This window comes from Hevea brasiliensis, chromosome 8 (genome assembly GCF_030052815.1).
Source record: "Hevea brasiliensis isolate MT/VB/25A 57/8 chromosome 8, ASM3005281v1, whole genome shotgun sequence".
NCBI classification, from domain to species: Eukaryota; Viridiplantae; Streptophyta; class Magnoliopsida; order Malpighiales; family Euphorbiaceae; genus Hevea; species Hevea brasiliensis.
Genome location: NC_079500.1, coordinates 5,112,619 through 5,134,635, shown reverse-complemented (window position 1 = coordinate 5,134,635; position 22,017 = coordinate 5,112,619). Strand labels below are relative to the sequence as shown.

At 28.9% G+C, this 22,017-nt stretch overlaps 3 protein-coding genes across 3 annotated transcripts; all 3 read left to right on the top strand.

The window, feature by feature from the left end:
- The first annotated feature begins 2,789 nt into the window (after positions 1-2,789).
- On the top strand, positions 2,790-5,276 carry LOC131168839 (uncharacterized). Its single transcript, XM_058151035.1, has 3 exons — positions 2,790-3,020; positions 3,128-3,241; positions 3,322-5,276. The coding sequence occupies exons 1-3, from the start codon at positions 2,967-2,969 to the stop codon at positions 4,996-4,998; spliced, it is 1,845 nt and encodes a 614-aa protein (XP_058007018.1). The 5' UTR covers positions 2,790-2,966; the 3' UTR covers positions 4,999-5,276.
- Positions 5,277-13,403: 8,127 nt separating this feature from the next.
- Positions 13,404-15,377, top strand: LOC110649484 (uncharacterized). The gene is made up of 4 exons (XM_021804067.2): positions 13,404-13,733; positions 14,008-14,106; positions 14,302-14,912; positions 15,002-15,377. Exons 1-4 carry the CDS (start codon positions 13,602-13,604, stop codon positions 15,093-15,095), a joined length of 936 nt encoding a protein of 311 aa, XP_021659759.2. The 5' UTR covers positions 13,404-13,601; the 3' UTR covers positions 15,096-15,377.
- Positions 15,378-19,389: 4,012 nt separating this feature from the next.
- On the top strand, positions 19,390-20,973 carry LOC110649486 (uncharacterized). Its single transcript, XM_021804070.2, has 4 exons — positions 19,390-19,723; positions 20,003-20,101; positions 20,293-20,886; positions 20,959-20,973. Exons 1-3 carry the CDS (start codon positions 19,688-19,690, stop codon positions 20,476-20,478), a joined length of 321 nt encoding a protein of 106 aa, XP_021659762.2. The 5' UTR covers positions 19,390-19,687; the 3' UTR covers positions 20,479-20,886; positions 20,959-20,973.
- The last annotated feature ends 1,044 nt before the right edge of the window (positions 20,974-22,017 follow it).

The following is a 22,017-nucleotide window of genomic DNA, read 5'->3' as shown; positions in this document are numbered from 1 at the left end:
AAATATTTTAATTTTATTTGATCAATTCATTCGTAATTGATTTTGTATTATGATTTTTTTTATCATATAATTAGTTATATTATGTAACATCAATAATATAAATTATTTTTGTGTTATTAAATAATTTTAATCCTTATTTTATGTAAAATAATAAATTATATAAATTCAGTTACATTTAAATAAAGAGAAGCAGTAATTATATGGTTTTACTTTTCAAATATAGGATAAAAATGATGATAGTTTTTTTCATTGATTTGAAAATATCCAAAATAACGTATCAAGAGGCGTAAATGCATAGGCGGAGCCACACTGGACCCCTCATGGAATTTATCAATTTTTTAGGGGTATATTAGTAATTTTACTAAATTAAAATGAAACTTATTTTATTTTTTATTTATTTTGTCTTCAATCATCTATAAGAACGAAAATTTTTTTTTTTATCCTCTTAAGAGATAAGGTTTTTGACTGTTTGTCATTATAATTACATCCTTAATTATATTTTTTTTAATCAAGAGAAAAAATACAACATATATTATAATTATAATCAAACAAAAGTATAATTATAAAAATAAAGTCTCTTTTTTTAAGAAAAAAAAATGAAGTCTATACTTGTGCACGAAAGTATTTGGTAGGAAATTAACTATATATTCCTTAGATTTATATTTTAATATACAAAATAAAATTAATGTTAAATTTATATTTTTATGTTGTTAATTATAAAATTGAATTCCAAAGTAAAATTGATCATTAATCTTATTAGTTTGATGAAAATCCACTTCACAATGGAATAAGAGATGAATTATTACGTGATTGTTTGATGAATTACATTGAAAAATAGATATGTGTAAGTATTGACAAATAAGTTATTATAATTAATTAGATTTCAATTAATAAAAAATAAATGATAATTCTGGCCTAGAGATAATCATATGTTATTTTATTTTTTACTTATTTTGTCTCCAATCATCTATAAGGAGAAAAAGAAAAGTTCTTATCCTTTTAGGGGATAAGATTCTTGACTGCTTGTCATTATAATTACATTTTTAATTATATTTTTTTTTAATCAGGAGAAAAAGTACAACATATGTCGTAATTATAATCAAACAAAAGTATAATTATGAAAATAAAGTCTTTTTTTTAAGAAAAAAAATAAAGTCTATACTTATGCACCAAAGCGTGTGATAGGAAATTAAACATATATTTCTTAGATTTATATTTTAATATGCAAAATAAAATTAATGTTAAATTTATATTTTTATGTTGTTAATTATAAAATTAAATTTCAAAGTAAAATTGATCATTAATTTTATTAGTTACATGAAAATTCACTTCACAATACAATAGGAGATGAATTATTATATGATTGTTTGATGAATTACATTGAAAAATATATATTTGTAAGTATTGAAAAATAAGTTATTATGATTAATTAGAATTCAATTGATCAAAAATAAATGATAACCATTATAATTTACTTATAATATCTTATTAACTTCTTATTAGAAATTCTCTTATCAACTTATGTCTATTTCATGTATGTTATTTTTATAAATTACATATTTTAATTGAACCTCCCTCGAAAGAATTCCTGCCTTCGTCACTGCGTAAATGAATATGCTTTGTAATGCTTATGGCAGCAATTCAATTCCCTACTAGGCACCAATAATTATCAAAGACTCAAGGTGTATTAAGGCGTTAAAGAGTCTTAGAGTTAGACACAAGGTGCAAAGCACAAGTGCACGCCTGAGCAATGTAAGGCGCAAAAGTAAAAAAAATTAAAAAATCTATAAAAATCAAATACATATGATGTTTTTTTTTTTTTTTTCTTTAGCATATATCTTGAATTGGATTTACTTATTTGAGTTTAAATAGTAAGCCTTTTTGCCAATGAAAATGTTCGCTAAAGATGGAAAAAAAGAAGGTATGCCAATGAAGTTATGCAAATCATGAGATAATTGAATATGCAATGCTAACCCTATATGTCATCCAGAGATATTGATGTTTGAATTATCTTATTGCAAATTATAATAATCTTTCCCCCCAATTTAATACTTTTCGCATATAGCCTTTACATGACATGTTATATAATTTAATTTATTATGTTAGTGTAGATATTTAATTTTCGATGCATCATCACTTATATATTTATTTATTCAATTAAAATGGAAAAATTAATTATATAATATCATTTGGATATTTTAAAATATATTAGTCTTTATTATTTTAAAAATTAATAATTTTTATCTTCATATTATTATTAGAAAAAGTATAAAATTTTTAAAAATTATAATATTTTATGTTATTAATAAATTCAGAAACTAAATTCTTATAAAATTTTAAAAATAAAAATTTAAAATTCCATAATAAAAGTAAAAATAAACAGAACATTCTTCAAAATACCGTCTCTAGTGGACTGAGCCAGCAGTTTATTGTAGATGGAAAAATTTTCTTAAGTCTATAATATAATGGGAGCCGACTGAGGAGAAGGCAAAGTTAAGGTATAATGAAAGCATAGTATACTTGCCATGAAAATCATTAAAAGTCAGGCCTCTTTTACTCAGGCTATATGTATTCTTGTGTGGACGTGAAAGGTGCAATATTTCCTTTCCCTGGAGTGCGAAGGTAATTTTACGGTTGTTAGAACAGTAAAAAGCAAGTCAAATGCTCTATTGGTAAATTAAGATGGCTTGAATCAAAGGGTAATGTTACTGGTCGGCATCCTTTTAATTTCATAATCTCCTGGAGACTTTCCCTAACACCTTCCAATGACCTAACACCTTCCCTGAAGCCATGTGGAAGCAATCCAAATTTCCTGACACCTTCCCTGAAGGCGTGTGGAAGCAATCCAAATACCGTGGAAGTGTGGATCATATGTATATATAGAGAGCTAACTAATCCTCTATTTCCATCATCCTTTCTTTCCATTTTCATTATATTTTAGCAAGAATCCTACAAGAGCAGAGAGTATGGATGAATTTGACATTGAGGCGCAAAGCACATCAGATGGGTTGACTCAAAGGGTAGAAAACAAAAACAGACAACTACCAAACATGAGTTTTATATAAAATTATGCTCCTGTGAGACATTTATTTTAATCTCTACTAACAAGAACTAGTCTTTGGAACAGATCTCAAGTGATAGCTCCAATGTTGGTGTACCTTATTCGTCGGAAACTGGGAATTCTTTTTCCATTAATGCTCGAGAAGATATGCAAAACCGTGTGGATGCCTTGAATCAAAGGGTAATATATTGTTTTTGCTGCTCAATTCTCGGTGCTCTTCTTGAATTTCTTGCAACTTACTTGTTACTCTTTCTGAACAGGATATGATCGTGGAAAGGATTTTGCTCATCGCAAATTTCGTAGTGGCGCTTCCACCGGCTGTTTTTGATCAGCTATCTTTAGTGCACAAGCCCCAATATGCACTGGTTATCATGTTAATGTCCTTGGCAACCATGTTGTTCTCCATCATTGATCTTGCTCGCAAGGGTCGAAGAGATAGAGTTGAATGGATGAGGAGAGATTATTTACCTTGGTTTTACTCCCCGGATCGAAATTACAAGCCTCTGGGGACATTTTCAGACATTGTTGGATTAGTCTGTGGCATCTTCCAATTGGTTTTTGCAACAATAACTTACGCCTTTCTGTCTCAGCACCATGATAATCCAATCAAATTATCAGTTTGGCCTATAATCTTTGCCTTTGGGGTGCTGTGTTCCAGATTTCCAAGGAATCCACGCACAAGAGTTGATTCAATGATCGTGGAAAGGATTTTGCTCATCGCAAATTTCGTAGTGGAGCTTCCACCGGCTGTTTTTGATCAGCTATCTTTAGTGCACAAGCCCCAATATGCACTGGTTATCATGTTAATGTCCTTGGCAACCATGTTGTTCTCCATCATTGATCTTGCTCGCAAGGGTCGAAGAGATAGAGTTGAATGGATGATGAGAGGTTATTTACCTTGGTTTTGCTCCCCGCGTCGAAATTACAAGCATCTGGTGACATTTTCAGACATTGTTGGATTAGTCTGTGGCATCTTCCAATTGGTTTTTGCAACAATAAATTATGCCTTTCTGTCTCAGCACTATGATAATCCAATAAAATTATCAGTTTGGCCTATAATCTTTGCCTTCGGGGTGTTGTGTTCCAGATTTCCAAGGAATAGAGTTGATTCAATTTCAAAGCAGAATTTTGATCCTGTGCCAATATTGCCTTCGCGGGCGCCAATTTTGAAGGAAATAATGGATTCACTGAGAGATCCTAATATTAACATCCTTGGTGTTTGTGGGATGGGCGGGGTGGGTAAGACCACCCTAGTAAAGGAGGTCGTTAGACAAGCCCAATTAGAGTATCTATTTGATGATGTGATTTTTGTTACTGTATCAGAAACGCCAAAGATCAGAGGAATTCAAGCGGATGTTGCTGAATTCTTGAGCCTTCGTCTTCATGAGGAGGAAATATTCCTAAGAGCAAATCGACTACGTGAGAGGTTGAAGAAAGAGAAGAGGATACTTATCATTCTTGATGATATCTGGACAACACTTCAATTAGAGGAAGTGGGAATTCCATTTGGGGCTGATTGCAAGGGATGCAAAATATTATTAACTTCAAGGGGAAGAGATGTGTGCCATGGGATGGGTGCGCAGAAAGTGTTTCCACTTGAAGTCCTTTCAAAAGAAGAGGCATTGAATTTGTTTGAAATCACTGCATCTGTTTCCGAAGAACCGTACTTGCGTCGTATAGCGACTGAAATTGTAGAAAAATGTGCAGGATTGCCCATTGCCATAGTCAAAGCTGGTAGATCTTTGCGAAATAAGAGGCCAAATGTGTGGGTAGACAAGCTGAAGGAACTAAGGACGTATGGTGAAGAAATGGAGGAAATGGTACCCTTGGTCTCGAGTTTAAGGCGACAACAATTTGCTCGCAGTGAACTCAGCTTAAGGGGAGCTTCGCCCACTCAAGGGACGAGTTCAATGGGCGGTGAAACTCAAGGGACTTGACATTGACCTCATTCAATAGTACTTCTCTTCTTGAGAATATGCCTCTCTATTTGTTTAGGGCGAAAAGATTGAAACCCAGATTGTGAAACTTAGGATGCATCCTTTTTGTTTCCAAAAAAAAAAAAAAAAAAATCATATTTGAAGATTTTGCAGGATGCATGGGTTTGGAAAGAAGCATATGAGAGCAACTGCGAGTATCTTTGAATTCTTGTTGCATTAATGGATTCTACATTTCTGGAGAATGCAGCTGTGCTCTGAGTTCAGTTCCATTGCATAAATATTTAAATATTATTCTAAAATTAACCCATGCATGGTGATTTTAGATTAATCTCATAATTTTTAGGATTTACTCTATTTTAACCCTTTTTTTTAACCGTTTATGCATGGAAAGTAGAAGAGAACTTATCCAACACACATAGCTTGCCTTCAAAATAATGGTAACATATTATTATTATTTTTTTTTTATCCTTATCAATTTTATCTTTATTTTATTATTACCTCTATTTATTATGATTTTTTAGTTGACTAATGTTTGTAATTTTATTTATTTTTATTATTAATAATAATCAATATGTATATATTAAATAAAGTTATTAATCTTCGTATTACTACTAATCAACATGTGACTTTTTGGTTTTTTAATACAAGCAAAAAAAATTAATAAAATTATTATATAAATATATTTATGAATTATAGTTGAGAAAAAATAAATTTTTATTATTAATAATATATATTAATATCTAATTTGTTAATAATAATTAATATAATAATAATAGTAAATAAATATTTAAATTTTTATTATTAATAATAATAATTCATAATATGTTATTAGTCTTATTATTACTGCTAATTAATATGTAAATTTTTAGGAGAATGAATTTTCTTATTCTCATTTTAATGGGTCATTTAACACACATATATTATATATACATGAATTTATAATAGCAAAAAAAAATATTTTACCACTAATAATAATTAATTTTAATATGTATATATTATATTAAATAAAATTTATTAGTTTTATTATGATCACTGTTTAATATATGATTTTTTAATTTCTTAATACTTAATATTAAAATTTAAATAAAATTAATATATATATATATATAATTTTAATACATCTTATTTCTATTTGTTTTAGTTATGTTTTATTATTAATTATTAATAATTAATTTGTATATATATTAAATAAAATTTATTAGATTTACTAAATTTATGATTATATTATCATCACTAACCACTCATTAATTTGACTATTCGAATTCTTAATTTATCAAATAAGGCTATAATATAAAACTAAGTTATGATAATGATAAGTAAAATAGAAAATAATTAATGAACATGAAAGGTCATAGGCATAAATATATATTCAGAAATGAATATCATAGAAAATTACTATTGAAAAAATAATTTTACTAAATTTTAATTAAAAAAAGGTCAATGTGAATTTAAAATTGTTATAAATTTTCATATAATAAAAAAAATATATGGAGATGATAATAATAATTTCTATAAATATTTATGAGGTATGTTCTTAAAATTTAAAATTTTTTTATATTTTTATTTTTTTTAAAATTTAAATACTATATTTTTACAATTTATTTTATTAATAATTTTAGAAAGTAAAATATATCTGCACAATATACAGATAAGTGTCTCGTCAAATATAAAATAATGAAGAATTATTTGTAAAGCTTAAATTTAATATATATTATTTTCAATGTTTTATTGGAATAAATTATATTATTCAATTGTTTTTTTTTTTAACTTTCCTTTTTTAGGTTGTCTTTTTGTCAATTGTCATTAATCATTATCCCTTAATTATTGACTTTGTGTTAGTGGTTTTACGTCCATCACTTTTCTCTATCATTTTGTTTTCTTTTTTTTAAATGTGGGGCTCACACACGTGGCAAACTTTTTTCAACTTTGAATAAATTCCGGCCTAAATTATTAAAATATCATATTAAAATAAATATGATTAACATATTGAATATATTTTTAAATATATTTAACTTAAAATATATTTTTAACTTAGAATATCATATTAAAATATTCTAAATTGTTAAAGCCCAATAACTAAAAATATATATATATTTTTAAATTTTTTTCACTTTTAATCATTTTTTTTTAATTTTATTAATTCAATATTAAAATTTGTACACTAATTTCAAATTTTATGATTAACATAATTGAATGGTTTAATTGAGAAAAATAATTTAAATATTTTCTATATTATCAATATCAGGTATTTTTTTTAATGTTAGTAATTATTCTTAAATTGGAAAAATATTATTTTATTAAATTAAGTAAACTATTCTTTTAATAATTTATCTCTATATATATATCTTATATTATTTACAACAAATTTATATTTAAAGTACTGATTTTTTTAAATTAAATAAAATTTATTTTAATAATTTACCCCTCTCTCTCTCTATATATATATATCTTATATTATTTACAATAAATTTATGTTTAAAGTACTGATTTTTTTTAGACCTTAAATTTGAAATAAAATAGTGAAAAAATATAAGTTAAAAGTATAAATAGAGAAAGAAATTTTAAAAATAAAGATAATAATTAGCGACACCATATTTTGGCTAATCTCTGAAGTCAAGGGACTTTTTAATCGGCTTTATAAGCCGCTCTCAGGCGATGTCTTTCGATCACAAACGATTTTTTCGAACTCATCGATTGCTCGACCACGGAATGAACCGATCACACACTTAGTTAATTATTTTTCGATTTCTTATCAGATGGGTTCGAACCAATGTCAGGTCTCCGTACTATCCAGTCTTGCCCCCGATCTCTCTTTACAAATATTGTGAAAATTCATTTAGCTAATGCTAGAATCGGGTTCCTCACTTGAATGTCCCAGATATTTCTTAAAATAAAGTTAAGGTTTCTGTCTGGTCTACTGACGATCCCGATCTTAAGAATTCAAATCAAGTCTTTCCAATGTTCTAAAGATTTACCCGGTGTTTGGTCATGGCTAAGTCCGGTCTCAGGCTTATAATGTTTTTCGATCTCTTATACTTAGGTTAATGGTGGCTTTCAGGTTTGATGTCCAATACGTTCAAACAATTAAGTACTCATATGATTTGCACGCTTTCCAATCTCATCGAGAATTTGAACAGAAAAAGGACTTCAATTCATTTCAAAATAAAATTTACAAGTCATTCGGCTGGAGGGTCTCCCCCAGCCTGCTCTCTAGGTACATCATCATTTCTCTCATTCTCTCTCTCTCTCTCTAGCTCCTTGTCGCTCTCATCTTCGGCCTCTGGGGCGAGCTCATTCATCCAGGAGAAGTCCTCTTTAGGATACCGCTTCCTCAGCTCGGCCAGAAGGTCATTATGTGCATTAACATGAGCCCTGGCCTCCTTTGTGTTGCTCTCCTCTTCCTTAGCTTGGAGCTTCTCATCCTTGGCTCGGAGCTCTTCCTCCTTCGCCCGAAGGTCTTCAGCATAACTAGAGAGATAGGCAGACCGACCAGCTCAGGAGTCTTCAAGTTCTCGCTCCACCTCCGCTATCCTCTCCTCATAATGATTCATCCGATCTTCCATTCTGGCGATATAATCGTTAGCAAAGGAGAGCTGAGCTTGTGCAGCTGAGGCGTCTTGGACCGCCTTAAGGATCTCCTTCTTTAAGGCGTGGGCTTTCTCTCTGAGTACGTACTGGTTTGCAATGGCCTCTAAGCCTAAGCTTATTGTCTGAGCTAAGATATCATCCATGCTCTCCTCTGCCAACTAGTTCCGATCTTCTTGGAAGCAGATGGAAGCTCCCATGACTTTGGCCAGGCCGGGATTCCCCCTTGTAGAGCGATTCCTTTCCAACGATTGGATCAGAAGTTGAGCACCCCGAGAAAGTGTCCTAACCGTAGGACCCGAGAATTCCCCTTCCACATTGGAAGAGATCGGAGGAGGCGAGGGAGGAGGAAGCTCAATTTGCTGAGGAGCAAGAGCGACGACCTCTACCTCAAGGATCGGTTGCTCCTGAGATCGGGGAGGAGAGCTCGGCACCTCTACTAATTCACGACGAGGGGTCTGAGCATCAGCAATGGTAGCCCCCTTCATCGCCCGCACTTTTCTGGAGACCTCCCTCTTTCGCTTATTGCTCTCTTTGAAAGCATCGCCGCCCGCCATACCTGCACAAAGAAGAAGTCAGTGAGTTCACTAAGATTCAGAGATCAGAGATATGGGTAGTACCAGGGCCGAGGTCAAAGAGCTGAAGCTCGTATTCTTCGTCAGTGATCAGCCGCATCATCCAATATTTTAGTTCGGCCATAACCGCATCAAAGCACGAGAATTTCTGGGTAGAAGCCTGAGATTTTAACTCTTTCGCCATGGTGTCTTCATCCTTATTTAAGGCAATCTTCTTCGGGATTGGAGCTACCAAGTGTTGCCAACTCCGTGGGATACTCTCAAAGCCGTTCAGAATCTTGCTCCACAATATGAAAAAGCAGTCCTTCCAATTATTCAATGAAGAAGGGAGATCAGTAAAGAGGGAGCAGTTCGGCTTAGCCTGAAAGAACTAGAACTCATCATCCTTCCTTCGAGCAAGCCTATGTAGCTCGGCAAAGACTTTAATCGTGGGTTCTAGTCCCTTAGCTTGGCAAAGGCCCCAGAAAGCTATTAGAGTCTGCTAGGAGTTTGGATGCACTTGAGCTACCGAGACGTGGTGGAACTTTAGGACGACCTTGTAAAATTCATCCAAAGAAAAACAGAGCCTGGCCTTTAGCTGCTCTTCGTATACTATGATGAGATCAACCTCATCAAAGAAGTGATCGGCCCGATGGTCACCATGGCACTTGATCAGTTCAAAGGAGTCGATCCGCAGGTTGTACTCTTGGCTTATAGATTGAAGATCGATTTCTCTCAGGACCGAAGGCAACTCATCCACTGACAGGTTTTCTTTTCTGGAAGATGCTCCTCGCCTCGATCTGGCAGCCGAACCAGTAACCGGAACGATGGCTGTGCTAGTTCGACCACCTGATCTAATTACATCGCCCTCTTCTGAGGTCAATGAAACATGGACAGAAGGCGGGCTTACAACCCTCTGACCCTCGGCACCGCTCATTTTCAAGAAAACAAAAGAAGTTTAACTAAGAAAAGAATCAAAATCCTTACCGGAATGTGATCGGTGCCGGAAAAACTTGAAGAAACGAGAGAATGCTGAGATTGCTAGCAAAGTTCTGAAAATGACATAAGGGAGCAACTGACTGACCCTCCCCCTATTTATACCCGTCTGAGCATTTAATGCTCACAAAGTCCCAAGCGGCACATCGGTTAGCGGAATCGGCTCGCTTTCCTGACACGTCGAGGGAAGATTCCAAAAACACAATAATAAGACCAAATTAAAGAGATCAGTTAGCTAGGGTTATCAGATTGAGCAAACTTTCAAAGCCACAGATATGCTAATGACGATTTAGTTAGAGATCAGATCAGATATGCACATCAGATATCGAAAAAATAACTAATGCAATAATTAAATAATAACCTTCAAATAAAATTTCATTTCATTTCCAAAAGGTCGGATTACATGATTGGGGCGATCTCAAGAGATTGAATTACATCATTAAGGGAATATTTAAAGATCAGATTATATCATTTGGGCTATCTCTAAAGATTAGTATTACATCTTAACCAATAAGGGCCTATGTCAAAGCCTAGTCTTATGGCTGAATCAAAAGATGTGTTTAATAAGAAAGTCAGCCACAAGTATTGGATAGATGTGCAGCTCAGATAGGGTGACTATGACTCTCATGATGGTGAGCGGGGTCATCATCGATGTCATCGATCAGAACCGAGCTGCAGTCGGGACTCCCGATGTGGTGAGGAGCCAAATGAACTTCAAGAGACGGTCACCGATATTAAGATTGAAATTAGTAGTCCTCATAATTTCTATAAATATTTATGAGGTATGTTCTTAACATTTAAAATTTTTTTATATTTTTATTTTTTTAAAATTTAAATACTATATTTTTACAATTTATTTTATTAATAATTTTAGAAAGTAAAATATATCTGCACAATATACAGATAAGTGTCTCGTCAAATATAAAATAATGAAGAATTATTTGTAAAGCTTAAATTTTAATATATATTATTTTCAATGTTTTATTGGAATAAATTATATTATTCAATTTTTTTTTAACTTTCCTTTTTTAGGTTGTCTTTTTGTCAATTGTCATTAATCACTATCCCTTAATTGTTGACTTTGTGTTAGTGGTTGTACGTCCATCACTTTTCTCTATCATTTTGTTTTCTTTTTTTTAAATGTGGGGCTCATATACGTGGCAAACTTTTTTTTTAACTTCGAATAAATTCCGACCTAAATTATTAAAATATCATATTAAAATAAATATGATTAACATGATTGAGCATATTTTTAAATATATTTACTTAAAATATATTTTTAACTTAGAATATATTTAATTTAAAATATATTTTTTTTCTCTATAAAGTCACTCACTTAATTGAATTAAAGTATTTGGATTTTAAATTAAGCAACTTCAATGCTTCAAAATTTGAAAGTATGTAATATAATAATTTTATCAAAATTAATTTCAATTTCAATTCAATAAATTAATAAATTTTTGGTGAGTAATACTATAATCGTCAGACGTGTAAAATATTGAGCTTGAATCTTAATTGAAGCCATTTATATAAAAAAAAATAAATTTAAATTTTATGAGAAATTAAATATTTTATAATTTAGATGATACCAATTTTTTTATCAACTAAGTACCTATATTTTATAATTTTATGTAATAATTTAAATATATTTTATAAATATATATAAATAACAAGTATAAGTGATTTGTCCACATAGTAGGAGTGGACTATAAGGGTTAGAAAAAAGCCATCCAATTTTCTTGGAGTAAATGTTTTCTTTTTATAAATACATTAAATTTCATTCCCCAAATTTCAATTAATAAAAAAAAAATTGAAAAGCTAATTGAATCCAATAAATTAGTCAAATGATTAATAAGAGGGTGTTTAATTTGATATAAAAGTTGGTCAAATTTATTTATAAATAGAAAATTATAATTAGATTAATGTTTGTTTTAATTTATAAATTAAAAAAAAAACTTAAAATAAGTCAAAAATAGTAAGTAAGATATTTTTTACTTATGATTTATTTATTTATTTTCAAATTACTTTTTGATCTAATAAAATATTATATTATCTTTATATTTTTAAAAATATTAATATTATCCTATTTTAATGAGCCAAACATTAATAATATATCTTTTTGGTGATTTTAAAAAATTAAATTTATTTTAAGAACCTTTTAATCAAACACTTAAATTATTTAAAAATTAATTTTAAATAATTCTATCGTTATTTTAAAATTAACTTATAAATTAAAAAAATATATTTTAATGTCATAAAAATTTGCTTTAAGAAATTTTACTTATATTTTATTAATTCTAACATGAGAACGCTTAATAGTAATAGACAATATAATGTCATATAAAAAAAATTATTTTTAAGTGATTTCATATATGTATTTTATATCAAATAATAAATTATAAGAGAATAATAAGCAAATAGATAAAATAATTTAAATTTAAAAAAATAATTCATTAAGAGAAAAATAATGATTTTTCTTATAGATAAAACGAAAATAAAAAATAAATGGTTAAACTATAAAAGATAATGAAATCTTGATTTTGTAGAATACACTATTAATTAAATATTAAAAAATAGAAAATTTTATCCATACTTAATTTATCATATATGAAGATATATTATACATGAAGATATATTATACATGATAAATTACATATTAAATAAATAAAATTTATATATTTATGAGCTAATTTTTATATTTTATTTTTGAATTTTGTCCTATTTAATTTTTATCTCTTAACTTTAATTTGTTATTAAAAAATTTTAAACTTTAATTTTATTTCACAAAATTTTTTTCTAATTTACAATAGTATATTTTTATATTAAAAAAGCTTTTTAAATTACATTATAACATTTAAAAATATAATTTCAGCACTTTTCGATAAAATGATAAATTCTTCTCTTTTATAAGAAAAAAATTTTAAATTCTATAATTTTATAAAAAAAAAATTATTAGAAAGACATTGATATTTTTATAATAAATCTGTATGATGATTAAAATGATTAATATTTTTTAATATAAAAGAAAATAAAATATTTATTTTTTTAACTTAAAAACTTATTATAATATGTTATAAAGATTTTTTAAATTAAAATCAAAATTCTAAGAATTTTTTTAATAATAAATTAAAATTAAAAAAATAATACACAAAATAAAATTTAAAAATGAATTATAAAAATTATCAAATATTTATGCTTAAATAAATGAAGGAAGTTTAGATAATTTTTTTTATTCACCTTCTTTATCTTTCCTTGCTTTTGTCCCCAGCCGACCTTTTTAAAAAGTTCTTGCTTCGTGGCGCGGTTGCAACAGGAAAAGACTTTCCAGTCTATCCTTTATAGCGTACGCCATGCGCAGCGTGTAAGGAGACTGGCAGGGGCAGAAGCAGATGCGGAAGCTAGCAATCTAAATCCTTCAACGATCATCCACAGGTCTAGCTATATCTTCAAGATCTCCATCATCCAGTAATGACTGAGTTGGAAACTAAGTCTTCTGTTCGTCAGCCGTTCGACGATGTTGACACCCGTATAGATATAAAAGATGCTAATGAGAAAGGAGACTTGGAATCACACTGCCCAGCAAATGCTCTGAACCAAAGGGTAATAACTAGTTTTATTACTATATTACTTGTCTTGAAAACTTTTGCTCTGAAATTTTCTCTTCTTTAGCCTTCTTTTTTAATAGTAGTGATCTTCCGCTTTAAACTTGGATTTATTCTTATTTTATCCTTTTTGTGTTGCTCTTTATTTTGTAAATTTGCCCATTTGAATGAGATGAAGATTTATGTTAAAAGATAAAACTTTTTTTTTTTTATTTTTATAATTAAATCTCTTTTGATTTTTTATTTTTATAATTAAATCTCTTTTGATTTAGGTAATAGGAGATAGTTTGACTGAATCAGAGGATGCCCTCCGCATTGGTGATGATCAAGAAAAGAAGCAGAACAGGAAGGATGGCTCCAATATTCAAAGGGTATTCATTTATTTATTTATTTATGTTTGTTGGAAGACCCTGAATTGTGTAGAATTGAGCGGTGGTATACTATCCAATTTCCTAACCCTAATTTCTAATTTGGCTAAGCAAGAATGGCACAAGTTCTATGATTATAACCTTGGTGTACTTTTCGCAATTCTAACAACTTACTGCCACTCTTTCTTGGAAAATCAGGATAAAGCCCTGGAAAAGATTTTCCTGATCACAAATTTAGCTGTCGAGCTTCCATCAGCTGTTTTTGATCAGCTATCCTCAGTGCACAAACCCCAATATGCTCTAATTAGCATGATCATGTCTTTCACAGTGATGCTCATCTCCATTATTGATCTTGCACGTATGGGTCGAAGAGAAAGAGTTAAATGGATGAGGAGAGGCAAGATCATACCTTGGTTTTACTCCCCATATCCAAGTTACAAGCCTCTGGGGACATTTGCTGATATTGTTGGATTAGTTTGTGGCATCTTCCAATGTGCTTCTGCAGCAATTGCTTATGCCTTTTTGTCTCAGAAAGCTGACAGTCCTATCAAAATTTCAGTTTGGCCATTAATCTTTGCCTTTGGTGTATTGTGTTCTAGATTTCCAAGGAATCCTCGTCCAAAATCAGCCCTTCGGCGCCTAAAAACTGCTCATCCTTCCCGGCGAGGACTGCAGCCTCCTGATTACCCATCGCCGTCTTATGAAACTCCATTACTCTTCCAAGATAAGAATTATTACAGGGATAAGAATTATTACAGGGACTTGTCTGAGATTGCTGAGCAGGCCAAAAGGCGTGCAGAAGTAGCAAGGTAATGATGCAACCGAAGCTTATTAGAGATATTTGGTCTATCAATAGTTTGTTTTGCCTGTTAATTGCTATGCTCATTTTGGCTACCAGGTTAAGGGAGCTTAACACACTCAAGGGGCATGTTGAATCGGTGGTGAGAACCAAGGGACTTGACATTGACCTTGAAGGGTACTACTCTGTTTGAGAAGATGCCTCTGTATCTGTTGAGTTTTGAGCGAGAAGAGTGAAACTCAGTCAATAAAACTTAGGATGCATCCTGAAAAAAGGGGGGAAAAATCCTTCTTGAAGATTTTCCAGGATGCAAGGGTTTGGTAAGAAACATATGAGAGCAACAGCCAGTATCTTCGATAATTCTTGTTACATGAATGGATGCTGACATTTTGGAGAACGCAGCTGTGCTCTGATTTCAGTGTCATTACATATTATGCACATATCTCTTCTCGAAAAACAAAATTTTTGTGAGATTTTAGAGTTATCCTACAAAGTCCATAGAGTATCTAATTTCATTTCTTGCATAAGCTACGACTCTTGATAGCACATTAACAGATAAAGCATAAGCTAATCACAAGTAAAATGATAAATAATTAATGAATATGATGATAATGGCATACAAAAAGTTATAAGTAAATATTTAGGAATAAATATCATGTAAAATTACTATTAAAAAAATAATTTTATTAAATTTTAATAGCAAAAAAAATAAATGTGAATTTAAGATTATTATAAATCTCTATATAATAATACAAAAAAATATGTAGAGATGATAAAAAGAGTTTTTACAATTATTTACAAGGGGTATTCTTAAAATTTAAAATATTTTTATATTTTTATTTTTTAAAAAATTTAGAATTATATTTTTACTATTTATTTTATTAGTAATTTTAAAAAGTAAAATATATTTACACAACTTGCGGATAAGTGTCTAATCAAATTTATTAGGAGAATTATTTGTAAAGCTTAAATTTAATATATATTATTTTCAATGTTTTATTGGAATAAATTATATTATTCAATTGTTTTTTTAACTTTCCTTTGTTAGGTTGTCTTTTTGTCAATTGTCATTAATCATTATCCCTCAATTATTGACTTGTGTTAGTGGGTTTACGTCCATCACTTTTCTCTATCATTTTTTTATCTTTTTTTTAAATGTGGGGCTCATATATTAAAATATTCTAAATTGTAATAAATTTTTTCACTTTTAATTATTTTTTTAATTTTATTAATTCAATATTAAAATTTTTACACTAATTTCAAATTTTATGATTAACATAATTGAATGGTTTAATTGAGAAAAATAATTTAAATATTTTCTATATTATCAATATCAGGTATTTTTTATTTTTTTTATGTTAGTAATTATTCTTAAATTGGAAAAATATTATTTTATTAAATTAAATAAACTATTATTTTAATAATTTATCTCTTTTAAAAATAAAGATAATAATATTAAATATTTTATTTAATTATACATATTTTTTATTAATATGAAGTTTATTAATAAAATTAAAAAAATAAAAATTATTGAACAAATTAGTACAAAATTAAAAGGATTAATTAAAATAGATAATTTTGTAAAAGTATTTGAGAATGAATTCAATTATTTTAATTAAATTTATTGTTGAAATTGAAAATAATATAAAAAATTTCAAATTAAATTGACAAAAATTAAAATTTTTTATTAAAATGAAAAAATGTATGATATATATATTTTTTAATTTAACCGATGATACTCGTGTGCTTTTCCTTATGAGTTAAACGTTTTATAAAATACACAATGTTAATCCTTAAATCTCACCCTTTTTTTTCTCTCTATAAAGTCACTCAATTAAATTAATCTTTTAATGTTTTTGAGTTTTAAATTAAGCAATTTTAATACTTCAAAATTTTGAAAGTGTGTAATATAATAATTTTATTAGAATTAATTTCAATTTTAATTTAATAAATTAATAAATTTTTAGCTAGTAATACTATGCATAGATCTGTCTATAGAGGTATAAGATATTCAATTTTCTTGGAATAAATGCTTTCTTTTTATAAATACATGAATTTCATTCCCCTAATTTCAATTAATAAAAAAAATATTGAAAAGCTAATTGAATCCAATAAATTAGTTAAATGATTAATAAGAGGGTGTTTAATTTGGTATAAAAGTTTGGTGAAATTTATTTATAAATAGAAAATTATAATTAAATTTATATTTATTTTAATTTATAAATTAAAAAATATATTTAAAATAAATCATAAACAATAAGTAAAATATTTTTTTATTTATGATTTATTTATTTATTTTAAAATTATTTTTTGACATAGTAAAATATTATATTATTTTTATATTTTTAAAAATATTAACATTATCCTCATTTTAATGACTCAAACATTAATAATATATCTTTTTGGTGACTTTAAAAAATTAAATTTATTTTAAGAGCTTTTTAATCAAACACTTAAACAGTTATCTACTTATTTTAAAATTAATTTATAAATTAAAAAAATATATTTTAATATGTCATAAAAATTTGCTTTAAAATTTTTTACAAATATTTGATTAATTCTAACATGAGAACGCCTAATAGTAACAGACAATATAACGTCATATAAATTTTTTTTTTAAGTGATTTCATATATGTATTTTATATCAAATAATAAATTATAAGAGAATAATAAGCAAATAGATAAAATAATTTAAATTTAAAAAATTAATTCTTTAAGATAAAAATAATGATTTTGCTTATAAATAAAAAGTAAATGAAAAATAAATGGGTAAACTATAAGAAATAGTGAAATATTGATTTGAGGAATGCACTCTAATTAAATATTAAAAAATAAAAAAATTTTATCCATGCTTAAAGATATATTATACATGATGAAATTATATATTAAATAAATAAAACTTATATATTTATGGGATAATTTTAATATTTCGTTTTTGAATTTTGTTCTATGTTTAATTTTTGTTTTTAATTTTAATTTTAACTTATTACTAAAAATTTTTAAACTTTAATTTTATTTCACAAAAAAAATTCTTTAATCTATAATAGCAGTTTTTCATATTAAAAAAGTCTCTCTAAATTTCAGTGTGACATTTAAAAATATAATTTTAACACTTTCTAGTGAATGATAAATCTTCCTCTTAATAGGAAGAAAATTATTATGATGATATTAATATTTTTGTAATAAATTCAGGTGATGATCGAAACGATCAATTATTTTTTAGTGTGAAAGAAAATGAAGTAAAAAATATAATTTTATTATTTATTTTAATCTAAAACTTGATACAGTAGGGATTTTTTTGAAATCAAATTAAAGTAAAAATTTTTTAATAATAAATTAAAATTAAGAAAAAATTGAAACATCATGAAATAAAATCTAAGAATCAATTATAAAAATTATCAAATATTTATGCCTTAAATAAATGAAGGAAATTTAAATAAATTTTTTTATTCACCTCCTTTATCCTCCCTTGCTTTTGTCCCCAGCCGACTTTTTTAAAACGTTCTTGCTTCGTGGCAGGGTTGCAACAGGAAAAGACTTTCAAGTCTATCCTCTATGGCTTACACCATGCGCAGAGCGTAAGAAGACTGGCAGAGGCAGAAGCAGATGCGGAAGCTAGCAATCAAAATCCTTCAACGGTCATCTACAGCTCTAGCCATATCATCAAGATCTCCATCATCCAGTAATGAGTGAGTTGGAAACTAAGTCTTCTGTTCGTCAGCCGTTCGACGATGTTGACACCCGTATAGATATAAAAGATGCTAACGAGAAAGGCGACTTCGAATCACACTGCCCACCAAATGCCTTGAACCATAGGGTAATAACACAAGTTTTGCTACTATCTTCATACTTTTCTAGAAAACTTTTTCTCTCTGATATCCTAAATCAATATGAAACGGTACACCCATTAGGCATAAATATTTATGAAATTTATTAATAAATATATTTATAAATAGCTCAATAATAAAATAAATAAACTTTAATATTATGTTAAGAAAATAGATTAAAGTTAACTCTATTTCAAGAATTAACTTAAGGGGAAAAGAGATTTGTTAAGTCTTATGTATAACTTAATTCATAATTCTACTTGCTAATTTGGCTAAGTAAGATTGGTGTGTATTCTATTCCAAAAATTAACTTAAGGAGATAAGAGATTTGTCAGTCTTATTCGTAATTTAATTCGTAATCCGACTTGCTTATTTAGCTAAGTAAGATTGGTATGTATCATGTAATTATCACATTGGTGTACTCTGTCATAAAACTTTTAATTTATGTTAAAATATTTTTAAGTATTTAGTTCAATTAATTCATAATTTTCTATTTGAGTTAGAATAGATTCATTTTAATATTAAAAATTTTTAAAAAATAAATTTTAGTAATAAAATATGGATAATTTTTTTTATTAAAAATTACTATTATTAATATGAAAATAATTTGTGAATCAACGGATCACTTCTAATCATTCGTTTACCTTTCTTTCTCTTCCATTGCTTTTCTTCTCGCCCGACATTTTTCCCAAAAAAAGTTATATTCGAGCCATTTATTCTTCAGGCAAAGACTTTCAAATCTATACTCTATAGCGTACACCTGCGCAGGCCACAGAGAGGAAGAAGACTGGTAGAAGCAGAAGCAGATGCGGAAGCTAGCAATCTAAATCCTTCAACGATCATCTCCAACTATAGCTATATCTTCAAGATCTCCATCATCCAGTAATGAGTGAATTGGAAACCAAGTCTTCTGTTCGTCAGCTGTCCGACGATGCTGACATCTATATAGATATCAAAAATGATAATGACAATGGCGAATGCTTTGAACCACAGGGTAATGACACAAGTTTTACTATTGTATTCATGCTTGTCTTGAAAACTTTTGCTCTGATTTCTCTTTCTTCATCTTCAGCCTTCTTCTTCTTCTTCTTTTAATTAAAAGTAGTGATTTCCACTTTTAACTTGGATTTGTTTGGATTTGTTCTTATTTTAACCTTTTTGTGTTGCTCTTTATTTTTGTAAATTTACCCATTTGAAAGAGATGAAGATTTATGTTAAAAAAGTTTTATTCACAATTTTTAATTTTTATAAAAAAAAAATCTCTTTGAAATAGGTAATAGGAGATAGCTTGACTGAATCAGAGGATGCCCTCGGCATTGGTGATGATCAAGAAAAGAAGCAAAACGGGAAGGGTGGCTCCAATATTCAAAGGGTATTCATTTATTTATTTATGTTTGTTGGAAGAACCTGAATTATGTAGAATTGAGCGGTGGCAAACCATCCAATTCCCTAGCTCCAATTGCTAATTTGGCTAAGCAAGAATAGCATATGTTCTATGATTATCACGTTGGTGTACTTTTTGCAATTTTAGCAACTTACTGCCACCCTTTCTTGGAAAATCAGGATAAAGCCCTGGAAAGGATTTTTCTGATCACAAATTTTGCTGTGGAGCTTCCATCAGCTGTTTTTGATCAGCTATCCTCAGTGCACAAACCCCAATATGCTCTAATTGGCATGATCATGTCTTTCACAGTGATGCTCATCTCCATTATTGATCTTGCTCGTATGGGGTCGAAGAGAAAGAGTTAAATGGAGGAGGAGAGGCAAGATCATACCTTGGTTTTACTCCCCATATCCAAGTTACAAGCCTCTGGGGACATTTGTTGATATTGTTGGATTAGTTTGTGGCATCTTCCAATGTGCTTCTGCAGCAATTGCTTATGCCTTTTTGTCTCAGAAAGCTGATAGTCCTATCAAAATTTCAGTTTGGCCATTAATCTTTGCCTTTGCTGTATTGTGTTCTAGATTTCCAAGGAATCCTCGTCCAAAATCAGCCCTTCGGCGCCTAGAAACTGCTCATCCTTTCTGGTGAGGACTGCAACCTTCTGATTACCCATCGCCGTCTTATGAAACTCCATTACTCTTCCAAGATAAGAATTATTACAGGGACTTGTCTGAGATTGCTGAGCAGGCCAAGAGGCGTGCAGAAGTAGCAAGGTAATGATGCAACCCAAGCTTATCAGAGATATTTGGTCTATCAATAGTTTGTATGCTCTTTTTGGCTACCAGGTTAAGGGAGCTTCATGAAGGAACGGAAGCAGGAAAAATACAAGTTTATACCATTGAATTTAAAAATTTTCAGCTAGGTCAAATGCATCATGCAAGATTTATTTTTATCTAATTGATTTCAATGATAAACAACATATTAAAACTCTTTTAATATGTTTTTAGATCTGTATTTGCCATTTAAGATTTTAAAATTAATTAGATTAATTTTAGAACCTTAGATTAAATTAAGAACGATTACACTAACCTCTTGATGTACTGCAGCGTGTCTGCGCCTTTGAGATTTGTCTTCAGGACATCAAATGTTGGCCCTCTAGTTTGTCCACACCAAGAACACCTATGGCAGCCCTTGAACAGCTTCTAAAGCTTTTTCTGTTAATTAGAAATTCAAGCTCTGCCTTTTAAGAGATTAAAGATGTAAACAGGACATTAGAAACAATTTCTAGTGTTCTTAATTCAATAGATTGATGGCTAATCTCTTTGAATTGATGAGAGATGAAGAAGAATAGATGGAGAGCCTCAAAATGGCGTGACAAAGGAGAGGAGTGGCTGCTGGTTATTTTTCTTTTTCATAACAACACTTATATAGCTAGGTTAACACATTAAACCCTTGCCACATGTCACCCTTTGATTAGCTCTAGATTTAAGTGACCCAATCACATTGTGCCAAGTGTCAAACCTATATTTAATCTTAATTTTAATTATCTTACATGATTAAAAATATTTGGCAAGCTTATGTGTAATCCCATATGTCACCATCTCATGGTGCCACGTGTCACACTGTGAAATGACCAAAATGCCCCTGTGTCTTTATTTTGAGTTCTTAACCCAAAATAATTATTTTTTTTCTTCATTCTTCTAATTATATCAAATATAAATTAATTAATTAATCTCTATTAATTAATTTATTATTAATTAAATTTATATTTAAACACTTTACATATAAATTTAACTTATACTATACATCCAATAATCTAAATTTGGTTTCAAGTCATGCTAGGGACTTTGCAATTTAATTGCAAACCAAACCTATTTAATTAATCAATTAAACTCTTTAATTAA